The sequence below is a fragment of the Coenobita brevimanus genome, chromosome 71, assembly GCF_032717465.1.
Source record: "Coenobita brevimanus isolate Jiangsu-jjx chromosome 71, ASM3271746v2, whole genome shotgun sequence".
Classification (NCBI taxonomy): Eukaryota; Metazoa; Arthropoda; class Malacostraca; order Decapoda; family Coenobitidae; genus Coenobita; species Coenobita brevimanus.
The window spans coordinates 40,072,946-40,095,922 of record NC_137024.1 but is presented as its reverse complement, the minus strand read 5'-3'; the positions used below and the strand labels follow the sequence as shown (position 1 = coordinate 40,095,922).

General features: G+C 41.0%; 1 protein-coding gene across 5 annotated transcripts in view; it reads left to right on the top strand.

The window, feature by feature from the left end:
• Window positions 1-22,977, top strand: part of LOC145406647 (uncharacterized) — a 488,439-nt gene that overhangs the window by 27,171 nt on the left and 438,291 nt on the right. For all 5 annotated transcript variants that reach the window (XM_080277733.1, XM_080277730.1, XM_080277729.1 and 2 more), the window contains exon 2: window positions 5,089-5,941. In XM_080277733.1, coding sequence (XP_080133859.1) covers window positions 5,089-5,941 — 853 coding nt within the window. The remainder of the gene's footprint in view (window positions 1-5,088; window positions 5,942-22,977) is intronic.

Sequence of the window (22,977 nt, the reverse complement as noted above, 5' to 3'; positions counted from 1 at the left end):
ATATATATATATATATATATATATATATATATATATGTGTGTGTGTGTGTGTGTGTGTGTATGTATATATGTGTAGTTAGACGTAGCCGAGGGGTGTGATTCTGTAGAGAAAGTTATTTTATTTCGTCGATGGGAGAGACACCCAGGAGAGAGTAATGGTGAGGCATGTAGGAGATAGTGTAGGCCTTCTCTGTTCCATTATTCTCTTCGTATTTTAAGTGGGATGATGAAATAGGCAGATTCTGTTGGTGGAGTTTATTGTGAGACAGTTACTTGAACAAAAGTTAAGAGCTTGGCTTGACCCATGTAGCCTATGGTTAGTAGTAGTTTGTGCTAGCTGCTGTCCCCCTACTTTACTCTCACTCTCCTACTCCCTGTTGTTCTCTCCTTGTCTAACTCTTGTTCTCTCCTGTCCTGCTCTATCTCACTTTGTCTGACTAACTTTCCTGCATGAGATATTGGACATATATCTCTCTCTAGCTTCCAGCTAAAGTGTGTGGGCGTACGTGTGCATACATTTGTGTGTGTGTGGGTTTCGATCACATATCTGGAACATGATTAGGGGTGTTTGGCATTCATGATTCGTCTAGGCAAGGGGATGTGTTCTCTAAATCTTCCTGGAGAACTCAGACATAACTACCCATTTTACATATTGTTACCTATAGCTATAAAGTTACATACTTTAGTTACATATAATAATGTGTTATAACATGCACACACACACACACATACTGGTACATATACAGTATTCTGTATATATATATATATATATATATATATATATATATATCGTTTTCGTTTCCGTTTTTAAAGGCTCCAACATGCTTACATGTGTCGGCCTTGGTCACCTAATGGCGGCTCTCCATGCTGCACGATCCATTGCAGCCTCCCTATTCAGTCCTATAACCCTAAGGTCACACTTAATGACCTCGTCCCATATCTTTCTCGGTCTACCCCTCATAACCCCACCCCCAATATTAACACTTCTCACCTTCCTCACCCAATTATCATCCCCCATCCTCTCCACATGTCCAAACCACCTCAGTCTACCTCTCCTCATCACAACACCAACACACTCCAGTCCCATCCTATCTCTCAACACTTCCATTGTAAACCAAGCCCCTCCAGGCCTTGGACGCTGGGACGCACTGCACATCCACCTAATCATTGTCATTTCTGTACGTCTGAGCCGGCGAATATCTTCCTCCTTCACTGCCCAGGTCTCACTGCCATACAGCATTACACTCCTAACACATGCTGCATACAAAGACCCCTTAGCATGTAGGGAGATTCCTCTCAATGTCAGGAGAGGCAAGAGCTCCCTGAACTTCTTCCAACCACTTCTCACCCTGGCCACAGAGGTAGCTCCAGCCCCACCTCCAGCACACAACATGTATCCCAAATAACAAAACTCTTCCACACACTCAAGAGATTCACCAGCAAGTTCAATCCTTTCACGTCTGACAATCTCCACCTGCTCACCCCGGCACGCCGTACACATAAAATCAGCATTATCTCGCAGTCTACCTCTGATACCACTGCATCTCTTATGCACCCATTTATCACACACACCGCACAAGATGGAATTACTTCCCACGCCCTTGTGGCAAACTGCACATGGCCACTCTCCCTCATCTTTGACAGTACCGCCACCAACCCTAGATATCATCACTTTTGTTTTATCTGCATTTACCCTTAAACCCTTTTGCCCCATACCATCTCTCCAATTCCTAAACCTTTCTTCCGCCTCCCTTTCATTCTCTGCAATCAACACCAAATCATCAGCATAGGACATCCTGCTCGGGAGTCCGTTTCTAAAGTCATGTGAAAGGGCTTCAAGTACCATGATAGACAACATGGGACTCAAGACTGACCCCTGATGCACACCAACATTCACGGAAAACTCATCACTCAAATCTCCATTCACTCTCACCTGGGTGTGAGCACCCACATACATGGCCATAACCACCCTAACCAACCACTCCTCCAAGCCAAGCTTTCTCATTGCCCACTCCACCATATACTGTATATAGATATATATTGCCAGACGCATTAATCCCGTAAGGGGTGTCCACAGACAAATCACCTCCATGTCTCCCTGTCCCCCTTCTCTCATATACCTCTCCACTCCATCCCTCCATCTCATCCTTGGCTTCCCCCTCCCTCTCCCCCCCTCCACCTCTCTCACATACACTTTCCTTGTCAGCCACTCACTCTCCATCCTCTCCACATCGCAAACCACCTCAATGTATTTCTCCTAACGCTTCCTATCACATCCACATCCACACCACAACACTCCTTCACTTCCTCATTTGTCAGTCTGTCTCTCCATGTGACTCCACATGCTCCTTTCTACTGCTCTCACTCATGACTTGTGTCCCTACAACAAGGTCCAAGCTTCACTTCCATACTTTAGAGCTGGTATCACAATACTGTCATGTAGTAACTTTTTCATTTCCATGCTCATTTCCCTGTTTCTTATCACTGCTTTCAAGGAACCAGCAACCCTTCTTCCTTGTTGTACCCTTTCAAGCACTTCACCCTCCAAACTTCCATCTTTACTCATCACACTACCCACGTTTTGTACTTAAATGCACTCACATTTCCATTTCCTCCTTATCCAGCCTCAGTGTACATTCCCTGACTTCTTTTTTCTTGAAGACCATACATACCATGTGTGTGTGTGAGGGGGGGGGGGATGCTACTTAAATGGTCATAACAACAAATCGGGGAGGCAGTGGCTTAATTGGTAGAGAGGGCCTGTGGTCCTACCGGACCCAGGTTCGAATCACCGCTGGAGCGGGGAACAGTTTGAGGATTTGAATTTCATGTAAAGCAGACTTTACTGATCTACCAGAAGACTCGCCGACATGTCGTAAATATACCCCCGATAATACCAATACACCAATCCTGTATGAGACAGCCCTAGCATGTACTCAATATGGACGGTGGGTGTTAGCACTGAAGTGGTGATATGTAGAGGTGTATGATATGTAGGAGGACTATTACGGTATATATATATATATCTATCGTTTCGTTTCGTTTCATTTTTAAAGGCTCCAACATGCTTGCATGTGTCAGCCTTGGTCACCTAATGGCGGCTCTCCACGCTGCACGATCCATTGCAGCCTCCATGTTCAATCCCTTAACCCTAAGGTCACACTTAATGACCTCATCCCATGTCTTTCTCGGTCTACCCCTCACAACCCCACCCCCAATATTAACACTTCTCACCTTCCTCACCCAATTATCATCCCCCATACTGCAAGACCTCACTATAACAGACTAATTTGGGGCCCAAACATTTCTGAAAAATACAAAATTCTGATAAAAGCACCATCCGGACTTCCCCCTGCTAACCCGAACTTTTTCCAATATATCAGACATTACTCCGGATCGCGGAAATAGTTTTTAAACTGTTTTGACTACCATTGCGGTACTCCACTGTGTTATAACTTCACAACATTATTCAAATGGTACAACATATATAATAACACTGTACTGTACACTGATAAACATGTCTTTTATTAATCCTTTTGTGGTGAACATAGCTGAAGTGGTCAGGCAGTCCAGACTGCTTCTGGCTTTATCGGACTTTTTCCGACATAGGAATTTAGTCCGTTAGCTCCTCGATTCTGATGAAAGCTAATTCCAGTCAATTGAAGTCTGTTATATCGAGGTTTTACTGTACACACATTCATATATATATTCATATATATAATATATATATATATATATATATATATATATATATATATATATATGAGGAGGACCCCCAAATTCCCAGAATTGACAAAAACTTCATCACAAGACTTACAGCAGGTCTGTTTTAGTTCCTTTCAAAGTACTACCCTTGAGATGCAAAAATTCCCAGAATTGACAAAAGCTTCATCGCATAACTTACAGCAATTCTGTTTTAGTTCCCTTCAGAGTACTACCCTTGAGATGCAGTACACTTGTCTCAGCTGTTTTTTTCTGGAAGTGCATCCTGCAGTTGTCTCGTGTTACCATGTGCAGAGACTCATGTATGTTTCTTGGATTTCAGAGTTGTTAGATCTAATGTGTTTCACTTCAAACCTTGTGTTGGGGAACAAGAAAAAATCACAGGGAGTGAGATCTCCCTTTTGGCTAAAAATTGCTGAACTGACAATGTGGTGTGTGATGACATCATGATGCAGGGACCAGTTTTGGGTTTGCCACGTCTCTGGACATATTTGCCCGAAACTTTTCTGTAGGTGCTTGAGTAAATATAATACTGTACTCATGAAGAGTCAGCCCATGGGGAACATATTTTTTATGGACAGCTCCTTCATTGTCAAAAAACAAGATCAACGTTTTCTTGAGGACATAAATCGCAGAAGTCACATGCATGAACAAAGAAATAACGCAATACATATGGACTTGACCCTCTCAGTGCGATACCATGATTCACCAGACTTCACACATGTGGCACCCACCTACAGAATGTGTAACTACTTGTATTTCTTTTTCATGCACTATCAGTTTGTTCTGGAAATTTAAGGATCCCCCTCATTTATGTATATGTGTGACAGGTCACACAGTTCCAGGTATCTAAATTACTTAAAATATTATTACTGTGTTTTTAATAAATGCTGCCATTTCTCCTTGGGATTGGGATAAGAGAGACGGCTGTTATCTTCGCCTTCTCCAGTGACTCCTGTAGCTTGTTCACTATACATTATTTGATTTTTGAATATGTGTAAGCACAAATATTTCATATGTCTGCCGTGGGCCAAATATTAAGGCATCCAGTGTCCAGTTTATATAATTGGTGTCTTCTAGGCCTGCTTACTCTTAAGCGCATTGCTGTATTAGGACATTTTTGCTGCTTTTCTAACATGTTGCTTTAGAGTAGCTTTGATTTACTGTATAGAAGTCCAATACTTATCATGGGGAGACTATTTTGAGTACTTTTACTTACAACATATTGTTACCTGTAGACAGTTGTAACATCTAAAGAAGTATGTCATTGTTTGTGAGTCTTCGGTGCTGGGTTTCTGGTAGGTTTACTTTTTACTCTTGTAATATATATGTATCATGAAATCTAATGTTAATTTTTTTGTGCAGGGACATCACCATGGAGGAGACCAACGGAGGTGGGATGCAGGTGGACTCCCCTCCAAAAGTGGGAGGGACGATAGAACCTCCGCCTAGGGATGAACCCATCATAGACCCAATAAATGGCATTGTGCAGCCTCCATTTACTCCTCCTAATCACAGACCTGGACGTGTGACAAATCAACTGCAGTACATTCAGAAGCAGGTCATGAAAACTGTATGGAAACACCAGTTTGCATGGCCATTTCATCAGCCAGTTGATGCTATGAAGCTCAATTTACCTGACTACCACAAAATTATCAAGCATCCAATGGATTTGGGTACAATAAAAAAGCGCCTTGAAAACAAATATTATTGGAGTGCCAAAGAGTGTATACAGGACTTCAACACTATGTTTACTAATTGCTATGTGTATAATAAGCCTGGTGAGGATGTAGTGTTAATGGCACAAACATTAGAAAAAATATTTTTAACAAAAGTGGCAGCCATGCCTAAGGATGAAATTGAGGTTGAAGATAATACTAGTAAGGGGGGGAAAGGCCGTAAAGGTCGGACACCAGCAGTGCCAGGGACGAAACCTCCCAGGCCACCCTCTGCCCCCTCTGCCCCATCTGTGACTGCTCCAGCCTCAATCCCAGCTGTGACTGCACCCCCTGCCATGAGTGCTGTTACTGGCGTTACTAGCACAAGCTCGCCAGCACTGTCCAATTCTCTCACTTCACCACCAACGGCCACCACCATGGGCTCGTCTCAGCTGCCACTGCCCATGAGAGTCTCTACTCCTCCCACAACTACCACAGTGCTGGGCTCTACTGCTCAGCCCACCGTCCCAGCCCCTGCGTCAGCCAACTCCTACCCACCGGTGAGTGTCAGAGATTTCAGATTTTATGGCTTGTCTGGAGTTGATTTGTACTCACTGCAAGTTCTTTTAGTTAAGTGTGCATTTATTTTTCTATTTAAAGGAGTAAGCATGTGTTTTAGTGATTGTTTTTAGTTGTAACTTGTTATTTTGATTGGATTTCAGGACTTTGTCATTGTTTTTGCGTATGGATAACTAGCAGTAATGTAGTTACTGTTAGTAATTACCAACAGTGAGTGGATCATTGATGGTGGCTTAAATTCTGATGATAGATACCAGCTGTATGAAGTATTATACTTTAATGAATGATTTAATAGAGAGGGAGAGCATCAGAACTCACTAAACAAAAATTAACCTTGTACCAGTAGCCTATTAAACTGTTGTCATTCATCCAGCAGTTTATTCTTTGCAATTAGAGGCTTCACCAAACCCTGTTTCAGAGGTCTGCCACAAGGTGGTCTAGCATCGCCCAGCCTCGATTAAATATTTTTGCAGAGTTTTAAAGACCTGTGAAATTGTACTTATTACTAGGTTTATAATAATATTGCTATTTATAGGACTGCTTTTTCCTATTCAGTCAAGTACATATATATATATATATATATATATGTATATACAGTACCTATAAAGAAAGAATAACCAGGCATTCAGAGAATCTTAGCTTGGGGACTATAACAGTGTGCTGTCTATTTACATATATCTGAATAAATCGTGTGCAGTTAGTAAAAGGAAATTACCTTTGGGACTTTTGATGTGTGTGTTTTAGCATGCTTTAAAGAAGTAAGCTGTTCCATGGAAAATAATGTGCTGTACTAAACGTTTGCTGAGTTGGTGAATCAGCCATATTAAGCCAAACAAAAGGCAGTGCGGTACGACACCACAACCATAGCAGAGTACAAGGAGTTGAAGTGTAAACTTACTAAACTGTGCAGTGGAGCCAGGGAAACATTTAAAAGAATTATTTATGTTTGACTCAGGCTGCTAAGATGATCAGGACGTCCAACATGTCTTTACTGTTTTGAGAAGTCATACGTCAGGCAGAGCACCATATCGAAAGGTGCTGCCAAATCTGTCGCTACATATCTTTATTCTTTTGTGGATACTAACGAATGACAAATATTTTAACCACTTTTATCTTTCTTTATGGATGGTTCTAGTAAAACTGCCCAGGTTTTGTCCCTATGTTATGCTTACAGATATAAATAAACTGACAAAAGCTTTTACCAAATGACACTTATAGTACATTATATATAATCATAAGGCTCCCATATTGTAATTTCTTTGTAGCGTATCATGCCATCTGAGTAATTTGATGAGTAAAATATGTTTTGGGGTGTTTTACTTTGTGTCAAAATTAAAAAGAAATTAAGCACTGGTTACTTTTTCAGTGCCAACCCCGCTTCAGAGCTGGGCAATGGAAGCAAACCTAGTGGCAGATTTCTAAAACATGGAGAAAGGAAAAATATGATATTTAAGGTGGCAAATCAGATGAAGAGGGATAATAGGTGAGCAGTGTGTGAAGAATGATGAAGGAAGGGTAGTGGTGAACAGTGAGGATATTAAAGATGCATGGAGAGAGCATTATAGCCGGTTGTTGAATGAGGAGTTTGACTGGGACAGGGAAGGTTTGGAGCCATCAGATCCAGTGTTTGGCCCTTGGCCTTTGCTTGATGCTGCTACTGTGAGTGAGGCAATAGGCAGGATGAAGGTGGGGAAGGCAGCAGGTGTGTCTAGGTTGACTGCCGAAATTTTGAGTCAGGAGATATAGGGGTGAGGTTAGTCACTGACCTGATATATATGATTATTTATGAGTGTGTTGTCTCAGATGATTGGCTGAAGAGTGTAATTGTAAATGTGTATAAAGGGAAGGGTGATGACCTGGAAAGACGAAATTCTATCTATCTGTCTATTTCCAGACGCCTCAGTCCTGTTTGGGGTGGCCACAAACAAATCGCCTCCATGTCGCCCTGTACCTCACCATTTCACTGCCCTGCTACCAACTCACACACCCTCTCTCGCATATACCTCTCCACCCCATCCCTCCATCTCATCCTCAGCCTCCCTCTCCCTCTTCCCCCCTCCACCTCACTCACATACACTCTCTTCGTCAGTCTTTCACCCTCCATCCTCTCCACATGGCCAAACCACCTCAGTGTATTCCTCCTAACACTTCCTATCACATCCACATCCACATCCACACCACAACGCTTCTTTATATCCTCATTTGTCAGCTTGTCTCTTCATGTGACTCCACAGGCTCCTCTTAAATAACTCATTTCCATTGCTTTCACTCTTGACTTGTGTCCTTCCAGCAATGTCCAAGCTTCACTTCCATACAGTAAGAGTTGGTATCACAACACTGTCATGTAGTAACCTTTTCACTTCCATGCTCACTTCCCTTCTTATCACTGCTTTCAAGGAACCAGCAACCTTTCTTCCCTGCTGCATCCTTTCAAGCACTTCACCCTCCAAACCTCCATCCTTACTCATCACACTATCCAAGTACAGTACAATCCCAGTTAACCGGGCGGCTTGGGGAATTTACTTTCCCGGTTACAGATTTTCCCCGTAGTTCTGATATTCAAATCTATACAAAGGCGATCATTATCACAGCAGTAAATACAATTCATGTACTTACCACTCACATCAGGGGGCACACTAAGAGATTCCACCTGAAATATTGCCTCGTAAACACACACCATGGTCATAATGCACGTGTATGCAATGCCTTGCAGTACTGCAAAATGCACAAGTCCATTCTGTTAACTACCGAATAATTTCTTGTATGTACTGTACTCATAAATGTGGAAAACTAAAGAAATAAAATCCTGAATATTTATTGGTAAATTATCACGACACTTGTGCCCCCACATCAGCTTTGTTTACAGTCCCGGCCCCGACTGACCGCCACCATTCCGCCACTGTTTTGGACCATTCTGTTAACTACCGAAGTATTCGTTGTATGTACTGTACTCATAAAAGTGGAAAAATAAAGAAATAAAATCTTGAACATTTATTGGTGAACTGATGTTAAGACTGCGTGTAGAATTATCATACCTGTGCCCCCACACAAGCTTTGTTTACGGTCCCGGCCCCGACTGACCTCCACCATTCCACCCTTCACCTGCCGCCAATCAGCTGTTTTGCACAAAATAAAATACATGATGTACATATGAAGTGCAAGCATATATATATTTTTTTCTTCCAGCAAAGTTAACCTTCATTCCTATTAACTTCCCCCCCCCCCCATCTCTGCCAGCATACATGCGTTCTAAGATGAATTTATGTGGTGCAAGTTAGAGTCAGTCCATTAGGAAGAAAAACACCGGCATTTGCTGATTTGCTCTTTCCCGAGATGTCTAGTTTACAAATTCCATGCCTGTCTTTGAAATGATTTAACCATCCAACACTGAAATCACATTCGACTTCTGTATTCATTTTACTGTGAAACTTTCTTGCTTTTTCTTGTATAAGAGGACCAGAAATAGGTGCTCCCCTAGATCTTTCTAAGCAAAACCACTCGAACGATGAAGAGTATGCCCTTTTTCAATGGACTTACTTGTCTCGCTTTTCATGAAATATTCATTGAGCTTGGATGCTTGGGACTTGATATCATAAATCGTTGGATTTCCTACGTTATATTCGGTCATCAGTGTTTGATAATGTTTGCCTTTTTCAAGTCTATTGCATATGTCCAGCTTCTGTTTCAAGGTAAGCACGACACGCTTACATTTAGTTTGGTCTTTAGGCATTTTGGAGTGTTGAAATTACCGTCCATCAGAGCAAAACAACAGCAAGAGAGCTTGTTTACTGTCTGGTGGTAAAAAGCAGACTGGTGATTTGTGGAAATTGTGGAGGGTGTGGAGGATGACTGAATTCAAGTAGGGGAAAGAGGGAAGAGGGCTGGTTAAGAGGATTTACTAGGGATTTACATTAGCCAGAAATGCCTTCACCTTGCTTAGTCCGAATTCACCCAGCCTCGCGTGACACGATAAAATGGCACTTTGGCGGTTCATTCAAAATGGCGCACAGTTATAACTTACTGACGTTTTTACCAGCCCTTGAATTTTCCCGTTTTTATGAGTATTCCGTTTGTCTGGTTACCGGATAGCAGGGATTGTACTGTACTTAAACATACTCACATTTTCCAATTCCTCACCATCCAACCTCGCTGTTCATTCACTGACTTAACCTCTCTCAAAGACCATCACTTTACTCTTCCCTACATTCACCTTTAGATTCCGTTTCTTACACACTCTCCCAAACTCATCCACCAAGCCTTGTAGCTCTCCTTTGTCTTCACTGAACAACACAGTATCATCTGCAAACAACAGTACAGGGAGTTTCCAAACACTACCCTCTTTCACCAGGGCCACTCCAACATCCACTACCCTACCTTGTACCTCTTTTATTACCCCATCCATGTACAGATTGAACAACCATGGAGACATGACACATCCCTGTTTCAACCCAACCTTCAAAGAGAAAAATTCACTCAGTTCACCATCCACACGCACTGCAGCCTTAGCGCCATCATACATATTCTTCACAGCACTCAACACCTTTCCATCTACTCCATATATTCTTAATACTTTCCACAATCCTTGTCTATCCACCCTGTCATATGCTTTCTCCAAATCCATGAAAGCCGGATACACCTTCTTTCCCTTCTCTAGAAACTTTTCCACTGAAGAGCTAAGAATGAATATCTGATCTACACAACCTCTTCCCTTCCTAAAGCCTCCCTGTTCTTCTCCAACTAATTCCTCTGTTCTTTCTCTATGTCAATAATTATCCTACCATACTCTTTTCCTATTATACTAAGAAGACAAATGCCCATATGATTACCACACACTTCTTATTCACCTTTTCCTTTGTACAAGGGAATAATTATACCTGACTTCCAATCCTCCTGGACTCTACCTTCCTCCCAGGCCAATCTGCACATTTTCCACATCCATTCTACTACTATCTCTCCCCCATGCTTCAGCATTTCACCACACACTCCATCAATTCCTGGGGCTTTCCCCGATTTAACTTTCTTCATTGCTTCCACAACTTCTATCCTACTGAATTTTTCCTGTCCTCTCACCTCCCTCGTCCCAGCCATTCCCCAGCCACTTATATTCGCATTACTTCCATCCTCTATGTTCAACATTTCCTTAAAGTGTTCTCTCCATCTGCTCACTTTTTCTCCCTTCTCCACTAGTAATCTACCATATTTATCTTTCACTCCCCTGCTAACTTCACTTCCACCCTGCAGTAACTCTTGACCTCTTTCCAGAACATTTACTCACAGTCCCTCCACTTTACACTCAAGTTCCTTCCAAATTCATCATCCGCTGTCTTCTTTCTCTTACTAATCTTTTCACCTCTTTCTTTTTACATATAACTCTCTCTTCCGCCTCTCAACTTCTTCCACGCCCCACTTTCTCATCCATTCATTGTATGCTTTCTTGTTTTGTGCCACAGCCTGTCTCACCTCTTCATTCCACCACGCTGTTCCTTGGACACCCCTCCGTCTTTTCTTCATCCCACACACCTCATCGCGTGCTGCACATATTTCTTCTGTGAATATCCTGCACACACCTTCCACCTCCCCCATCTGCTCCAATTCATATTTGCCCAATCATTCAGATGGAGGTAATGGAGAGAGTTTTAGAAGGTATGATTGGAGAAAGAGTGAATATTGATGAGATGCAGTTTGGGTTTATGCCAGGTAGGGGGACCACTGATGCCATATTCATTGTTTGACAGCTTCAGGAAAAAAATATTGGTAGGAGAAGGGATCTGTATTTTGTTTTTGTTGATTTGGAAAAGGCCTTTGACAGAGTCCCTAGAGAGGTGGTGAAGTGGGCAATGAGAAAGCTTGGCTTGGAGGAGTGGCTGGTTAGGGTGGTTATGGCTATGTATGTGGGTGCTCGCACCCAGGTAAGAGTGAATGGAGATTTGAGTAATGAGTTTTCCGTGAATGTTGGTGTGCATCAGGGGTCAGTTTTGAGTCCCATGTTGTTTATCATGGTACTTGAAGCCCTCTCGCGTGACTTTAGAATTGGACTCCCGTTCAGGATGTTCTATGCTGATGATTTGGTGTTGATTGCAGAGAATGAAAGGGAGGTGGAGGAAAGGTTTAGGAAATGGAGAGATGGTACGGGGCACAAAGGCTTAAGGGTAAATGCAGATAAAACGAAAGTGATGATATCTAGGGTTGGTGGTGGTACTGTCAAAGACGAGGGAGAGCGACCACGTGCAGTTTGCCACAAGGGCGTGGGAAGTAATTCCATCTTGTGCGGTGTTTGTGATAAATGGGTGCACAAGGGAGGTAGTGGTATCAGAGGTAGACTGCAAGATAATGCTGATTTTATGTGTACGGTGTGTTGGGGAGAGCAGGTGGAGATTGTCAGACGTGAAAGGATTGAACTTGCTGGTGAATCTCTGAAGTGTGTGGAAGAGTTTTGTTTTTTGGGAGACATGTTGTGTGCTGGAAGTAGGGCTGGAGCTAGCTCTGTGGCTAGGGTGAAAAGTGGTTGGAAGAAGTTCAGGGAGCTATTTCCTCCTCTGACATTGAGAGGGCTCTCCTTCCGTGCTAATGGGTCTTTGTACTGTATGCAGCATGTGTTAGGAGTGTAATGCTGTATGGTAGTGAGACCTGAGCAGTAAAGGAGGAGGAGGATATTCGCCGGCTCAGACGTACAGAAATGACAATGATTAGTTGGATGTGTAGTGCGTCCCTGCGTGCAAGGTCCGGGGGGGCTGGGTTTACGATGGAAGAGTTGAGAGGTAGGATAGGACTGGAGTGTATTGGTGTTGTGATGTGGAGAGGTAGATTGAGATGGTTTGGACATGTGGAGAGGATGGAGGATGATAATTGGGTGAGGAAGGTGAGAAGTGTTAATATTGGGGGTGGGGTTATGAGGGGTAGACTGAGAAAGACATGGGATGAGGTCATTATGTGTGACCTCAGGGTTAAGGGACTGAACAGGGAGGCTGCGATTGATCATGCAGCGTGGTAACTATCAACAGCACGGAAAGGCCGACTCATGCTAACATGCTGGAGCCTTTAAAAACGAAACAATCTGGTGAAGTGTGTAAGTGGAAGCCTTTATCAAGTTATGTAATCCAAAGAGCAAGGGTCTGCGGGTCTTTCGAACTACTGGGAGGGACCTCAGAAAACATTAGAAATGCGTACACTCACAATCACTAATTTCTGCCCAGGGGTTTCTCCTTCTTACCCCTGTATACCCAGGGAAGATGGGAGGGGGGGGACAAAACAAGCTTCACGCACCTCTACCACATCTCCCTACCCAATCCCCCCTACCCAATCCCCCCTACCCATCATTCTGAACTGGCAGCTTTATCTCAAGTAGATTTCATGGTTAACACTCTAGGTCCAACTGCTAATACAAACATAGAACACTAGGATATTTGAAAAGTATATAATATAACTATCAATACACTGCAGCATGAAATTAACGCATTATGACGTTGACAGTAAAATAAAAACGTTATCAACGGCCACCTGAGGCCTCATGTGTTACACACACACACACACACACACACACACACAGTTACACTACACTTAAAGTGACTTGGAAATTAAGCAAAGAGGCGAGCATGGAAAATATTTTAATACGAAAAGATCTGAATGAAGAAGAAAGAGAAGTTTTAAAATCATTAAAGGAAGAAGTAAAGGGAAAAAATGATAAGAGGACAGAGGAAGAATATAATACTTTTTTTTTGGAGAGTATTGGATATGAAAGTAAGGAAGTGGTATTTAAGGAAATAGAAGTGAAGGAAACTAAGGGAGATGGCTGTGAAAGATCAGAAGTTGAGGAAGTGGTACAGGTAGAGAGTAGGAGAGAAGAGGGTATTAAAAACATCAAAAATAATTTGAAGGTGATATATACTAATGTTGATGGTTTCATATTGACAATGATCGAAATTAACGATTTCTTGAGAGAACATGAACCTGATGTCATGTGCTTTGTAGAGACCAAATTAAGAGAAGATATTGATATTCATTTGGGAGATGGTAAATACAAACTGTGGAGAAAAAACAGGAAAGAAAAAAAGGGAGGAAGAGTGATGATAGCAGTGAAGAACAACATAAATGTAGATACTATGGAAATGGGAGAAGGCAGGGCTGAAGTGATATATATGAAATTAGAAGTGATATATATGAAATTAGAAACTGGAGAGAATGTTAAGAGAGATATGGCCGTAGTGTATGTTCCCCCAAAGACGAGAGCATGGAAGGATGACGAATACCATGAGATGTTGTCAGATCTGGCTAGCTATTTGCAAAAAATAATTTGAGAAAAACAATAATATAATTTTAGTGGGTGACTTTAAGTGTAAAGAGGTGAACTGGGAGGAATGGTACTCGGGAGGCGGCGAGGATTCATGGGGCACTATGTTATTAAATATAATAATGAATAATGTTATGACGCAATGGGTCAAAGAAGAGACACGGTTTCGAGGTGAGGACACACCAGCAAGGTTAGATTTACTGTTCACCAAAGAACCCGATGTAATAGAATCATTGAAATATCTCTATCCTTTAGGAAAAAGTGATCACGTGGTCATTGAGTTCCAGATGTTAATAGGGAACGTCGAGCCAAGAGACGAGCTTCATAGACAGGGAAGATACAACTTTGGGAAAGCAAATTTTACAGGATTGAGAAACTTTTTTGAAAATGCGGATTGGAGAAAATTCAGAGAAACAAGAGAGATACAGAAGAAGTGGGATATCTTTCTAGACCTCTGTAATTTGGGAGTGGAAAAATTTGTACCAAGAGTAAGAGGGAAAGAAAACAGGAAAAAGGAGTGGTTTAATAGAAGGTGTATGATAGCAAAAAAAGAGAGAGATAAGGCGTGGAACAATTGGAGAAAGAGGTAACAACAGATCAAAGGAAGAATATAAAAGAACAAGAAATGAATACACAAGAATATGTCGTGAAGAAGAAAGGAATTTTGAAAAAGGTATAATAGACAAATGCAAGGATGAACTCAAACTGTTTTATAGATTTGTTAATGGCAAACTGAAACAAAAGGAAGGAATCACCAAACTGAAAGTAGAAGGAGAGGTCTTTAAGGATGCGGCAGTGCAAGCAGAAATAATGAACAAACATTTCCAGTCAGTTTTCACTAAAGAAAAGGAGCTTGTGGAAGGGGAGGGAGTGATTAGAAATGTTCCGGTGATAAAAGATATAAAAGTGGATGTACAGGAAGTGTATAAATTACTGGAAACTCAAGATGTAAGGAAAGCTCCAGGACCTGATTGAATTTCTAATTGGGTACTGAAGGAATGCAGAGAACAACTGGCGGATAAAATTCACAGTTTAATCGTATGCTCACTGGAAGAGGGGAAAGTGCCACAAGAATGGAAGAGGGCAAATGTGGTACCAATTTACAAGGGAGGAAACAGGGAAGAACCCCTGAATTATAGACCAGTGTCTCTAACCAGCATGGTCGCAAAATTGTATGAGAGAATCCTGAAAGACAGATGGATAAAATATCTGGAAGAGATGAATATTATGGCTGAATGTCAGTTTGGATTCAGAAGTGGAAGGTCATGTGTTTCTAACTTGTTGAGCTTTTACTCAAGAGCGATTGACGTGGTACAGGAGAGAGATGGTTGGGTGGATTGTGTGTACTTAAAGAAGGCCTTTGACAAGGTACCTCATAAAAGACTAATGTGGAAACTAGAATATATATAGGAGGACTGAAGGGGAAACTTCTGGAATGGATGAGAGACTTTTTGAGAGACAGACAAATGAGGACAGTAATAAAGGATAGGATGTCTGGATGGAGGGAAGTAACAAGTGGAGTCCCTCAAGGCTTGGTGTTGGCGCCAGTAATGTTCCTGATTTACGTAAATGATATGGTAGATGGAGTGAACAGTTATGCAAGTCTGTTTGCTGATGATGTAAAAATCTTGAGGAAGGTAGAGGTTGAGGAGGATTGTAAAATACAGCAGGAGGATTTGGATAGGATACACAATTGGAGCCGGACATGGGAAATGAAATTCAATGTAAAGAAATGTAAAATATTGGAAATGGGTAAAAGTACCAGGAGGCCATCAATGAATTGTTTGTTGGGTAATGAATTAATCACAAAAGGGAGAGAAGAGAAAGATTTGGGAGTGCTGGTCCAAGATAGTTTGTCACTAGAAAAGCACATTAACAAGATAGTTGGAGAGACTTATAAACTCTTGACTGACATAAGAGTAGCATTTCATTGTATGGATGAGGAGATGATGAAAAAATTGATAGTGGCAATGATCCGCCCCAGGTTAGAATATGCAGCGGTAGTGTGGTCCCCACACAAAAAGAAAGATATAAACAAGATTGAGAGAATACAAAGAACAGCAACCAAGATGGTCCCCAGTCTGACAGACCTGTCATACAGAGAGAGGCTGGAAATACTGGATTTGCCTTCGTTAGAGGAAAGGAGAAAGAGGGGAGACATGATTGCAGTGTTCAGGACCATGGTGGGAGTAGATAAAATTGACAAAGAAGATCTGTTTGTATGGGATAAGAGAGCAACAAGAGGACATGGAATGAAATTGAAAAAGTGAAGCTGCTTGAAGGATATCAAGAAATATAGCTTTCCTTACAGAAGTATAGACTTATGGAATAGCCTGGACAAAGAGATTGTCCAGTCTAAAAATTTAAACGGGTTTAAAGCCAAATTTGACTTGGTGAGAAATAGCGATGGAAACCCACGAGCATAGTACATTCCGTGTATATCACAATTAGGTATATTAGGTAAATACTTAAATATTTGGAACGACTTAGACAAAGAGGTGGTGCATGAGAAAAACATTCATGTGTGTAATGGTAGACTTGATAAATGTGGATATGGAGTCAGGACAACACGAGCATTGCTCAATTCCTGTATACTACAAATAGGTAAATACACACACACACACACACACACACACACACACACACACACACACACACACACACACACACACACACACACACACACACACACACACACACACACATACACACACACACACACACACACACACACAAAGTAAAATGTACCGATATGTTTAGCCCCTTAATGGCTGTGGGTTCAGGTATTTGTATGCTTCCGTGATTGGCCTTGGGACCATTTTTTCAAAGTTCTAAAATCAATTTCTTTTTCTTACATATGTGAAAAGCCTCGTCTGGCACACCTGGCTTTTTTTGTTATTATTATTATTATTATTATTATTTTTTCCCCTAAACCCATCATGTGCTTTGGTATGATTGGTGTAAGAATTAATAATATTAGGATGCTTGTTATATTAGCATGTAAACTTCGGCGAAAACATCTGGGATGAAGTGAACTGCGAACGCTTGACTGCACGGGGAGGTAGAGTAGGGTCGTGTAAGCACACCAGTGCCCCTCGTTCCCTTCCCATAATTGCTTGCAGTTTTTTATAGCTCACCCTAAGTCAACGTAACTGACACCGGTACAGTAAGGCGTTGTTCAGGGCCAGCAGCTATGAAAGCTATAATGGAACACATTATTGTTTGTATCAGTCCTCTCTCTTTCGCACGTGCACATAAGAACGAACAAAAGAATGAGCAGTAATTGTACACTAACTCTAAGGAGCAGAAATAACTGTGTTTAGTCAGTCCGAAATATATTGGGAAGAGTAATACCAAATGAAGAATGTGGAACTAAATTCTAACCTACGAGAACATGTGGGAGAAAAGTGTAATTTTTCTTCTGATTAGCTGACATTTTTGTTCCATATCGTCTCTTAAAATTGCAAAACCTATAATCTTTTGTGTAAGCATACAGTCTAAAGACCTTAGCAATTCAGTTCATATTCCTCTAGTTTGTCTTCTATATTTTTCTGTTTTGAGGGTGGTAAATTATGTTCTCTTGCTGAAAAAAACTTACTCAAAATTAGGGCATATGTAACATAAGCATGTAAACATCGGTGAATACATCTGGAGTGAAGAGAACACCTGACTGATGGGATGGTAGAGTAGGGTCATGTAACCACACCAGTGACCTTCATTCCCTTCCCATAATTGTTTGCAGTTTTTTATAGGATGATCTAACTCAACGTCACTGACACCGAAACAGTGAAGTGTTGTTCAAGGCAGGCAGCTATGAAGGGGTTAATAGAATACTGTATGAAAAATTCAAAACGGACGCGGTGCACAGTTGCTGCGCTTGCTTGCCGAGAGAAAACGAACTAACTCCTCTCTTGGAAACAAATTTTTGCGCACTTCTCAGTTGAGTCCATGTCCCTCCTCTCCTCATAGCTTTGCTGTATGTGAGGATATTTTCGCAGCTCTTCGTACTGCTTCGCCCTGCCTTCCAAGCGCCCTGCATCATCTCCAGCATTGGGGGAGCCCTCTGCAAAGAAGCAGCAGCATCGTACTTTAATTCTGGAAAGGAAATTGGAAATTATAAGACCCCATGAGGAGGGGCAGGGAGTCTCGGAGATTAAGCATGCTTTAGGCCCTGCAGTTTCCACTGTTGGGACTGTGACGAAGAAAAAGGATATGTACAAGAATATGGCCACCATCTTTACAATTGTATACAGGTATTGCTTACTTCTAAATGAGGGGGGTAAAGTTTAGGTGGGGGGTCCAAGGGGGTCCTGTGATGCATCCCCCCATTTATATGTATATTTCAGTGGGAAAAATCATTCCGATGTACGAAATTTCAAATTATGAAATTTTTTTGGTCCCTGTCCCTTTCGTATATTGAAGACTCACTGTAATATATTGCATAACAGTAAAATTTCAGGAAATCTTGGACACAATGAAATTCATAAGTAATAAAAAATATATATATTTTCCTATGGACAAAGTCAACAAGAGCCATTCCTACTCACTTAGCTCACCCGACTCGGTGCGACTAAATACTAATTTGGCACGTTTCACTGGAAAATATATATATATTTTTTTGCCACAGTGGTTCATACACACCTAATTATCTGAAATCTGCTAAAAGAAACTGTACTTGATATAACTTAATTGAAAAATTAGGTTTCATAGCTAAAATGCACCAATGTTAGCAGATACTTCCCCTTCAGATCGTCAGGATGCCTTGACAGACGTCTATTTTGCTTTGATATTTTTATTGAGTAAAAAAAAATGTATCTGCATTGTAAATCGATATTTATCCAAAGCAAAAGTCCATCGAGGTGAGTTGTTAGGCTAGATGCAAAACACTTCTGCCAACTTTAAGAAATATACGCTCTGAATCCTGATTTTGTATTATTAATTGAGTACACCGCTTCCCGTCCGATCAGCGAAGTTAAGCAACGTTGGGTCTGGTTAGTACTTGGATGGGTGACCGCCTGGGAACACCAGATGCTGTTGGCATCCCTACATGTCAAGTGGGGTTGGTGGAGGATTAGTGCCCCTCCCTGTAAAACAATTAACTCTAAGCCATTGGCCACCCCATCTGGGAAACATGGCGTCTGGCAATGAATGAATGAAAAAATTAAATTAACCACAAATTTTTGACAGAATTTCAAATAATTAGGTGTGCAAACCTAAATGGTGATAAAGATTAAAATATTTGCCAATTAAAATTGCCAATTCGGTCCAAGATTGCTTGTTTGTATGTCGGTCAGCTGATTAGTGGTTGGCTCACCTTGTGGTGCTCCATTTTTTGTACATTTTGCTCTTTTTCCTCAGCTTTTTGACCTTCTATCATACCCTCCAGGTTCTCGTCAACAACTGTATGAACAACCATTCTTGGGGTTGCAGCTAGCAAAATACCACTATTGTGTCAGTTATTATTATTGTTAATGCATCAGTGTTATTATTTTATGTACTGCGTATGTTAGTTATGTTGGTATAGGTAGCCTACGTTCCAGGATGCTCTAGAATATCGGAATAATTGCTGGACAGTATTGGAGAATTCCAACAACGTACGCTAATAGTCCGAGGAATGGTATGTGGGGCCAGACTTTTGCGATTCCCGGACTGGTCTCCTCCCTTTTTAGTCCGGCAAATCGATGGTTGAGTGTATATGTATATACTGTGTATATAGGTAACTCGCACGGAACACGATCTCATGGAACGCGCTCGCAATTATACACGGTAAGTGCTGGGATACATATAAGACAATGTAAGATTAAAAAACCATTATGAAAACTACTAATTAACGCAGGAGAGGCCTTAGAAAGATCAAATCCTCGAACGTCACCGCAGCGCGCGGTTTGTTTTGATTACGTGACGATCTAGGCGGGAAATTATTAAGTGAGTGAGACATTCCCGAGTACAGTTGCACAGTCTTTGTAAGTTAAATATTTACAGTACTGTACTGTTCTGGTAAGTTTATGTGCAACTTAAAGTACTATTAAATAACGTTAAAGAAAGAAATAAAGTCTTATAACCAGTTTACCTGATAGGCGTCAGAATACTGTATTGCCTTTTTTATTTGTTCGTTTTTTCCACAGTGCTGTTCTGTATTTGTAAGTTAAATATTTACTGTTCTCGTATGTACTGTACTTGTAAGCACTTAAATAAAGTTAAATCATTAAATAAAGCCTTGTAACCAGATAACCCTAATTATATGATTACCCATGATCGGCGTCGGAATATTGCCTTTTTTGTTTGTTCGTTAAACTCTTACTGTACTGCTTTTCTACAGTACTGTATTTGTAAGTTAAATATTTACTGTTCTGGTATGTACTTGTAAGCAATTAAAGCATTAAATAAAGCCTTGTAACCAGTTAACCTGATTTATATGATTACTCATGATCGGCGTCGGAATATTGCCTTGTTTTTGTTTGTTCGTTAAAGACTTATAATAAGAGAAAAATACATTTTTGTCTTGGTATCTTTACCTATTTGCTTAGGTTTGCTGTAATGGTTTGCAACTTGTAGAAAACTGTGAAAACTTTCAGGAAGTGAACGAAAATCTGGGACATGACCTTGACTTCACCGTCTCATGTATCATCTGTCAGTTCACCACCGGCTATCGTGATGAGTGGATGTACGATTTTTTCGCTCGTGGCCATGCCTAACCACACATAGTTACACCCATTATCTCGACCCAGACAGAAAATACAACCTTTTTCCTCCCTTGCAAAACACAAACAACCACCCTGTTTACGAGACAGCAATATATATTGCGAAAATAACAAGGTAAAATGATAAAGATGAACGTAAAACATGTTATGACGGAAGAAATACGTTTTCCCTGTCTGTAAACGTATTTATTTCTGCTTTGTATCTGTATTCGTAATAATTAGACTTATTGTTAGTTCTGAAACTGCATTACGATTCTATTTTTAGCCATTCTCGTGGTGTGGGAGCTGGAAGTTGTGACACAACTTCCTTATTGCTAATCGGACTGACCCTCCACTTTATTCTCCCGTGGCAGAGTCTAGCCTTGGAGGACGTGCAGTTTTCTCATTTAGGACTGAAAATTCAACTCTTTCGCTTCCTTTTCCAAGCATGGGCACAACGATAACGTAAAAAATAACTCGAAACTACCATAAACATATATCAAAAAGGTGAAAATGTATTCATAACATTTTCTTTTTTTCCAGCCATTCCTAACAGATTATGTACTGAAATCATTCGATATCACAGTACTGCATTTCTAGGTTAAATATGTACTGTTCTGGTATGTACTTGTAAGTTAAAGCACTGGTACCAGTTAACCTAATTTATTACCTATGATCGGCGTCGGAATGTTTCCCTGTGTTTACGTACAGTATTTGTGTGTTGAAGTTTTGCTCAGGAGTACTGTATTTGTGAGTTATAACATTAAATAAACCTTCTAACCACTTAAAGTGCTTTCTAGTGACAGATAACAGCAAAACAACACATTTGGGGGGTCTAGGGAGCAAAATACGGAGTAGTTTAAATATACGCGATTTCGCACCTAACACGGCACGGTAGGAACGAAACCCTCGTGTTCCGTGCGAGTTACCTGTATATATATATATATATATATATATATATACACACACACACAGTATATATGTATGTACTGTCAAGTTGCCTATGGCGCACCTAACTGGTTATGGACTGTGCCTGTGCCATACAAATAGCTAAACTTAAGGGAAAAATGGAATTTGGTTCTGGACATTTGCCCAAAGTCCCCCTTTTCACCCCACTTCTCCCCATTTTCCTCCACTTTACACATGCACACCATCAGGCAATCAGTCAGAGCATGTATTTCACACAAAATAAACACAAAACAATAAATATTAAAGGGTTTTAAGGGCATAAAATACTGAACATACCTAACTCCGACGATGATAATGCTAAAATGGAAAGGGTAGGGTTGGGGGTTTCGAGGCAAGATGCACGTTTCAAACCTTGCCACGCCCCTGCACCATAGATATTTTATGCGTGTGTGTGTGTGTGTGTGTGTGTGTGTTTTTTTTTTTTTTTCCCCTGGCACCTTGCCGTGTCAGAAAACCGTGCCATAGAAGTCTGTGCCATAGGCGACTTGACTGTATATATAAATTAGAAGCAAAATTTAAGGTTGGACATGAAATAGGAGGCCATCTGATATACTTTAGGGATAAGTCTGGGTGGCCCATACTCAGTGACTCCTGTTTAGGGTGTGACCTACCTACCTACCTACCTACTGCCAGACGCCATAATCCCGTAAGGGGTGGCCATTTGACTTGGAGTTAGTTGTTTTACAGGGAGGGACAACTACAAAAATTACATGTGGAAAGCAAACAAGTTATTTTTACAATTCTACATTGTCAAGGGTTTAAGGAACGTATTATCTGTGAATTTTGAGGTGCTGGTGTGTGGGTGGGTGGGTGTGTGTATCAGAGGTGTTTTGCACAATCATCATTATGGGAGGCTCCCTAAGTATTGTTTACAGCATCCCTGCTCCCTTTTTTGCATATGGATTAAGGGGTTCATTTCTTTTTTACCTTTTGTTAGATAGTACCATATGAACTGGATTGTCTTTCCATTTTATCATTTCTGACTTCTTTACTTTCTTTGGAGTCTTTTTAGGGACGATGATGGAATGGCTGTCATTTTATGCTTTTTGCACTCTTTAGTCTCTCCCTCATACTAATGTAC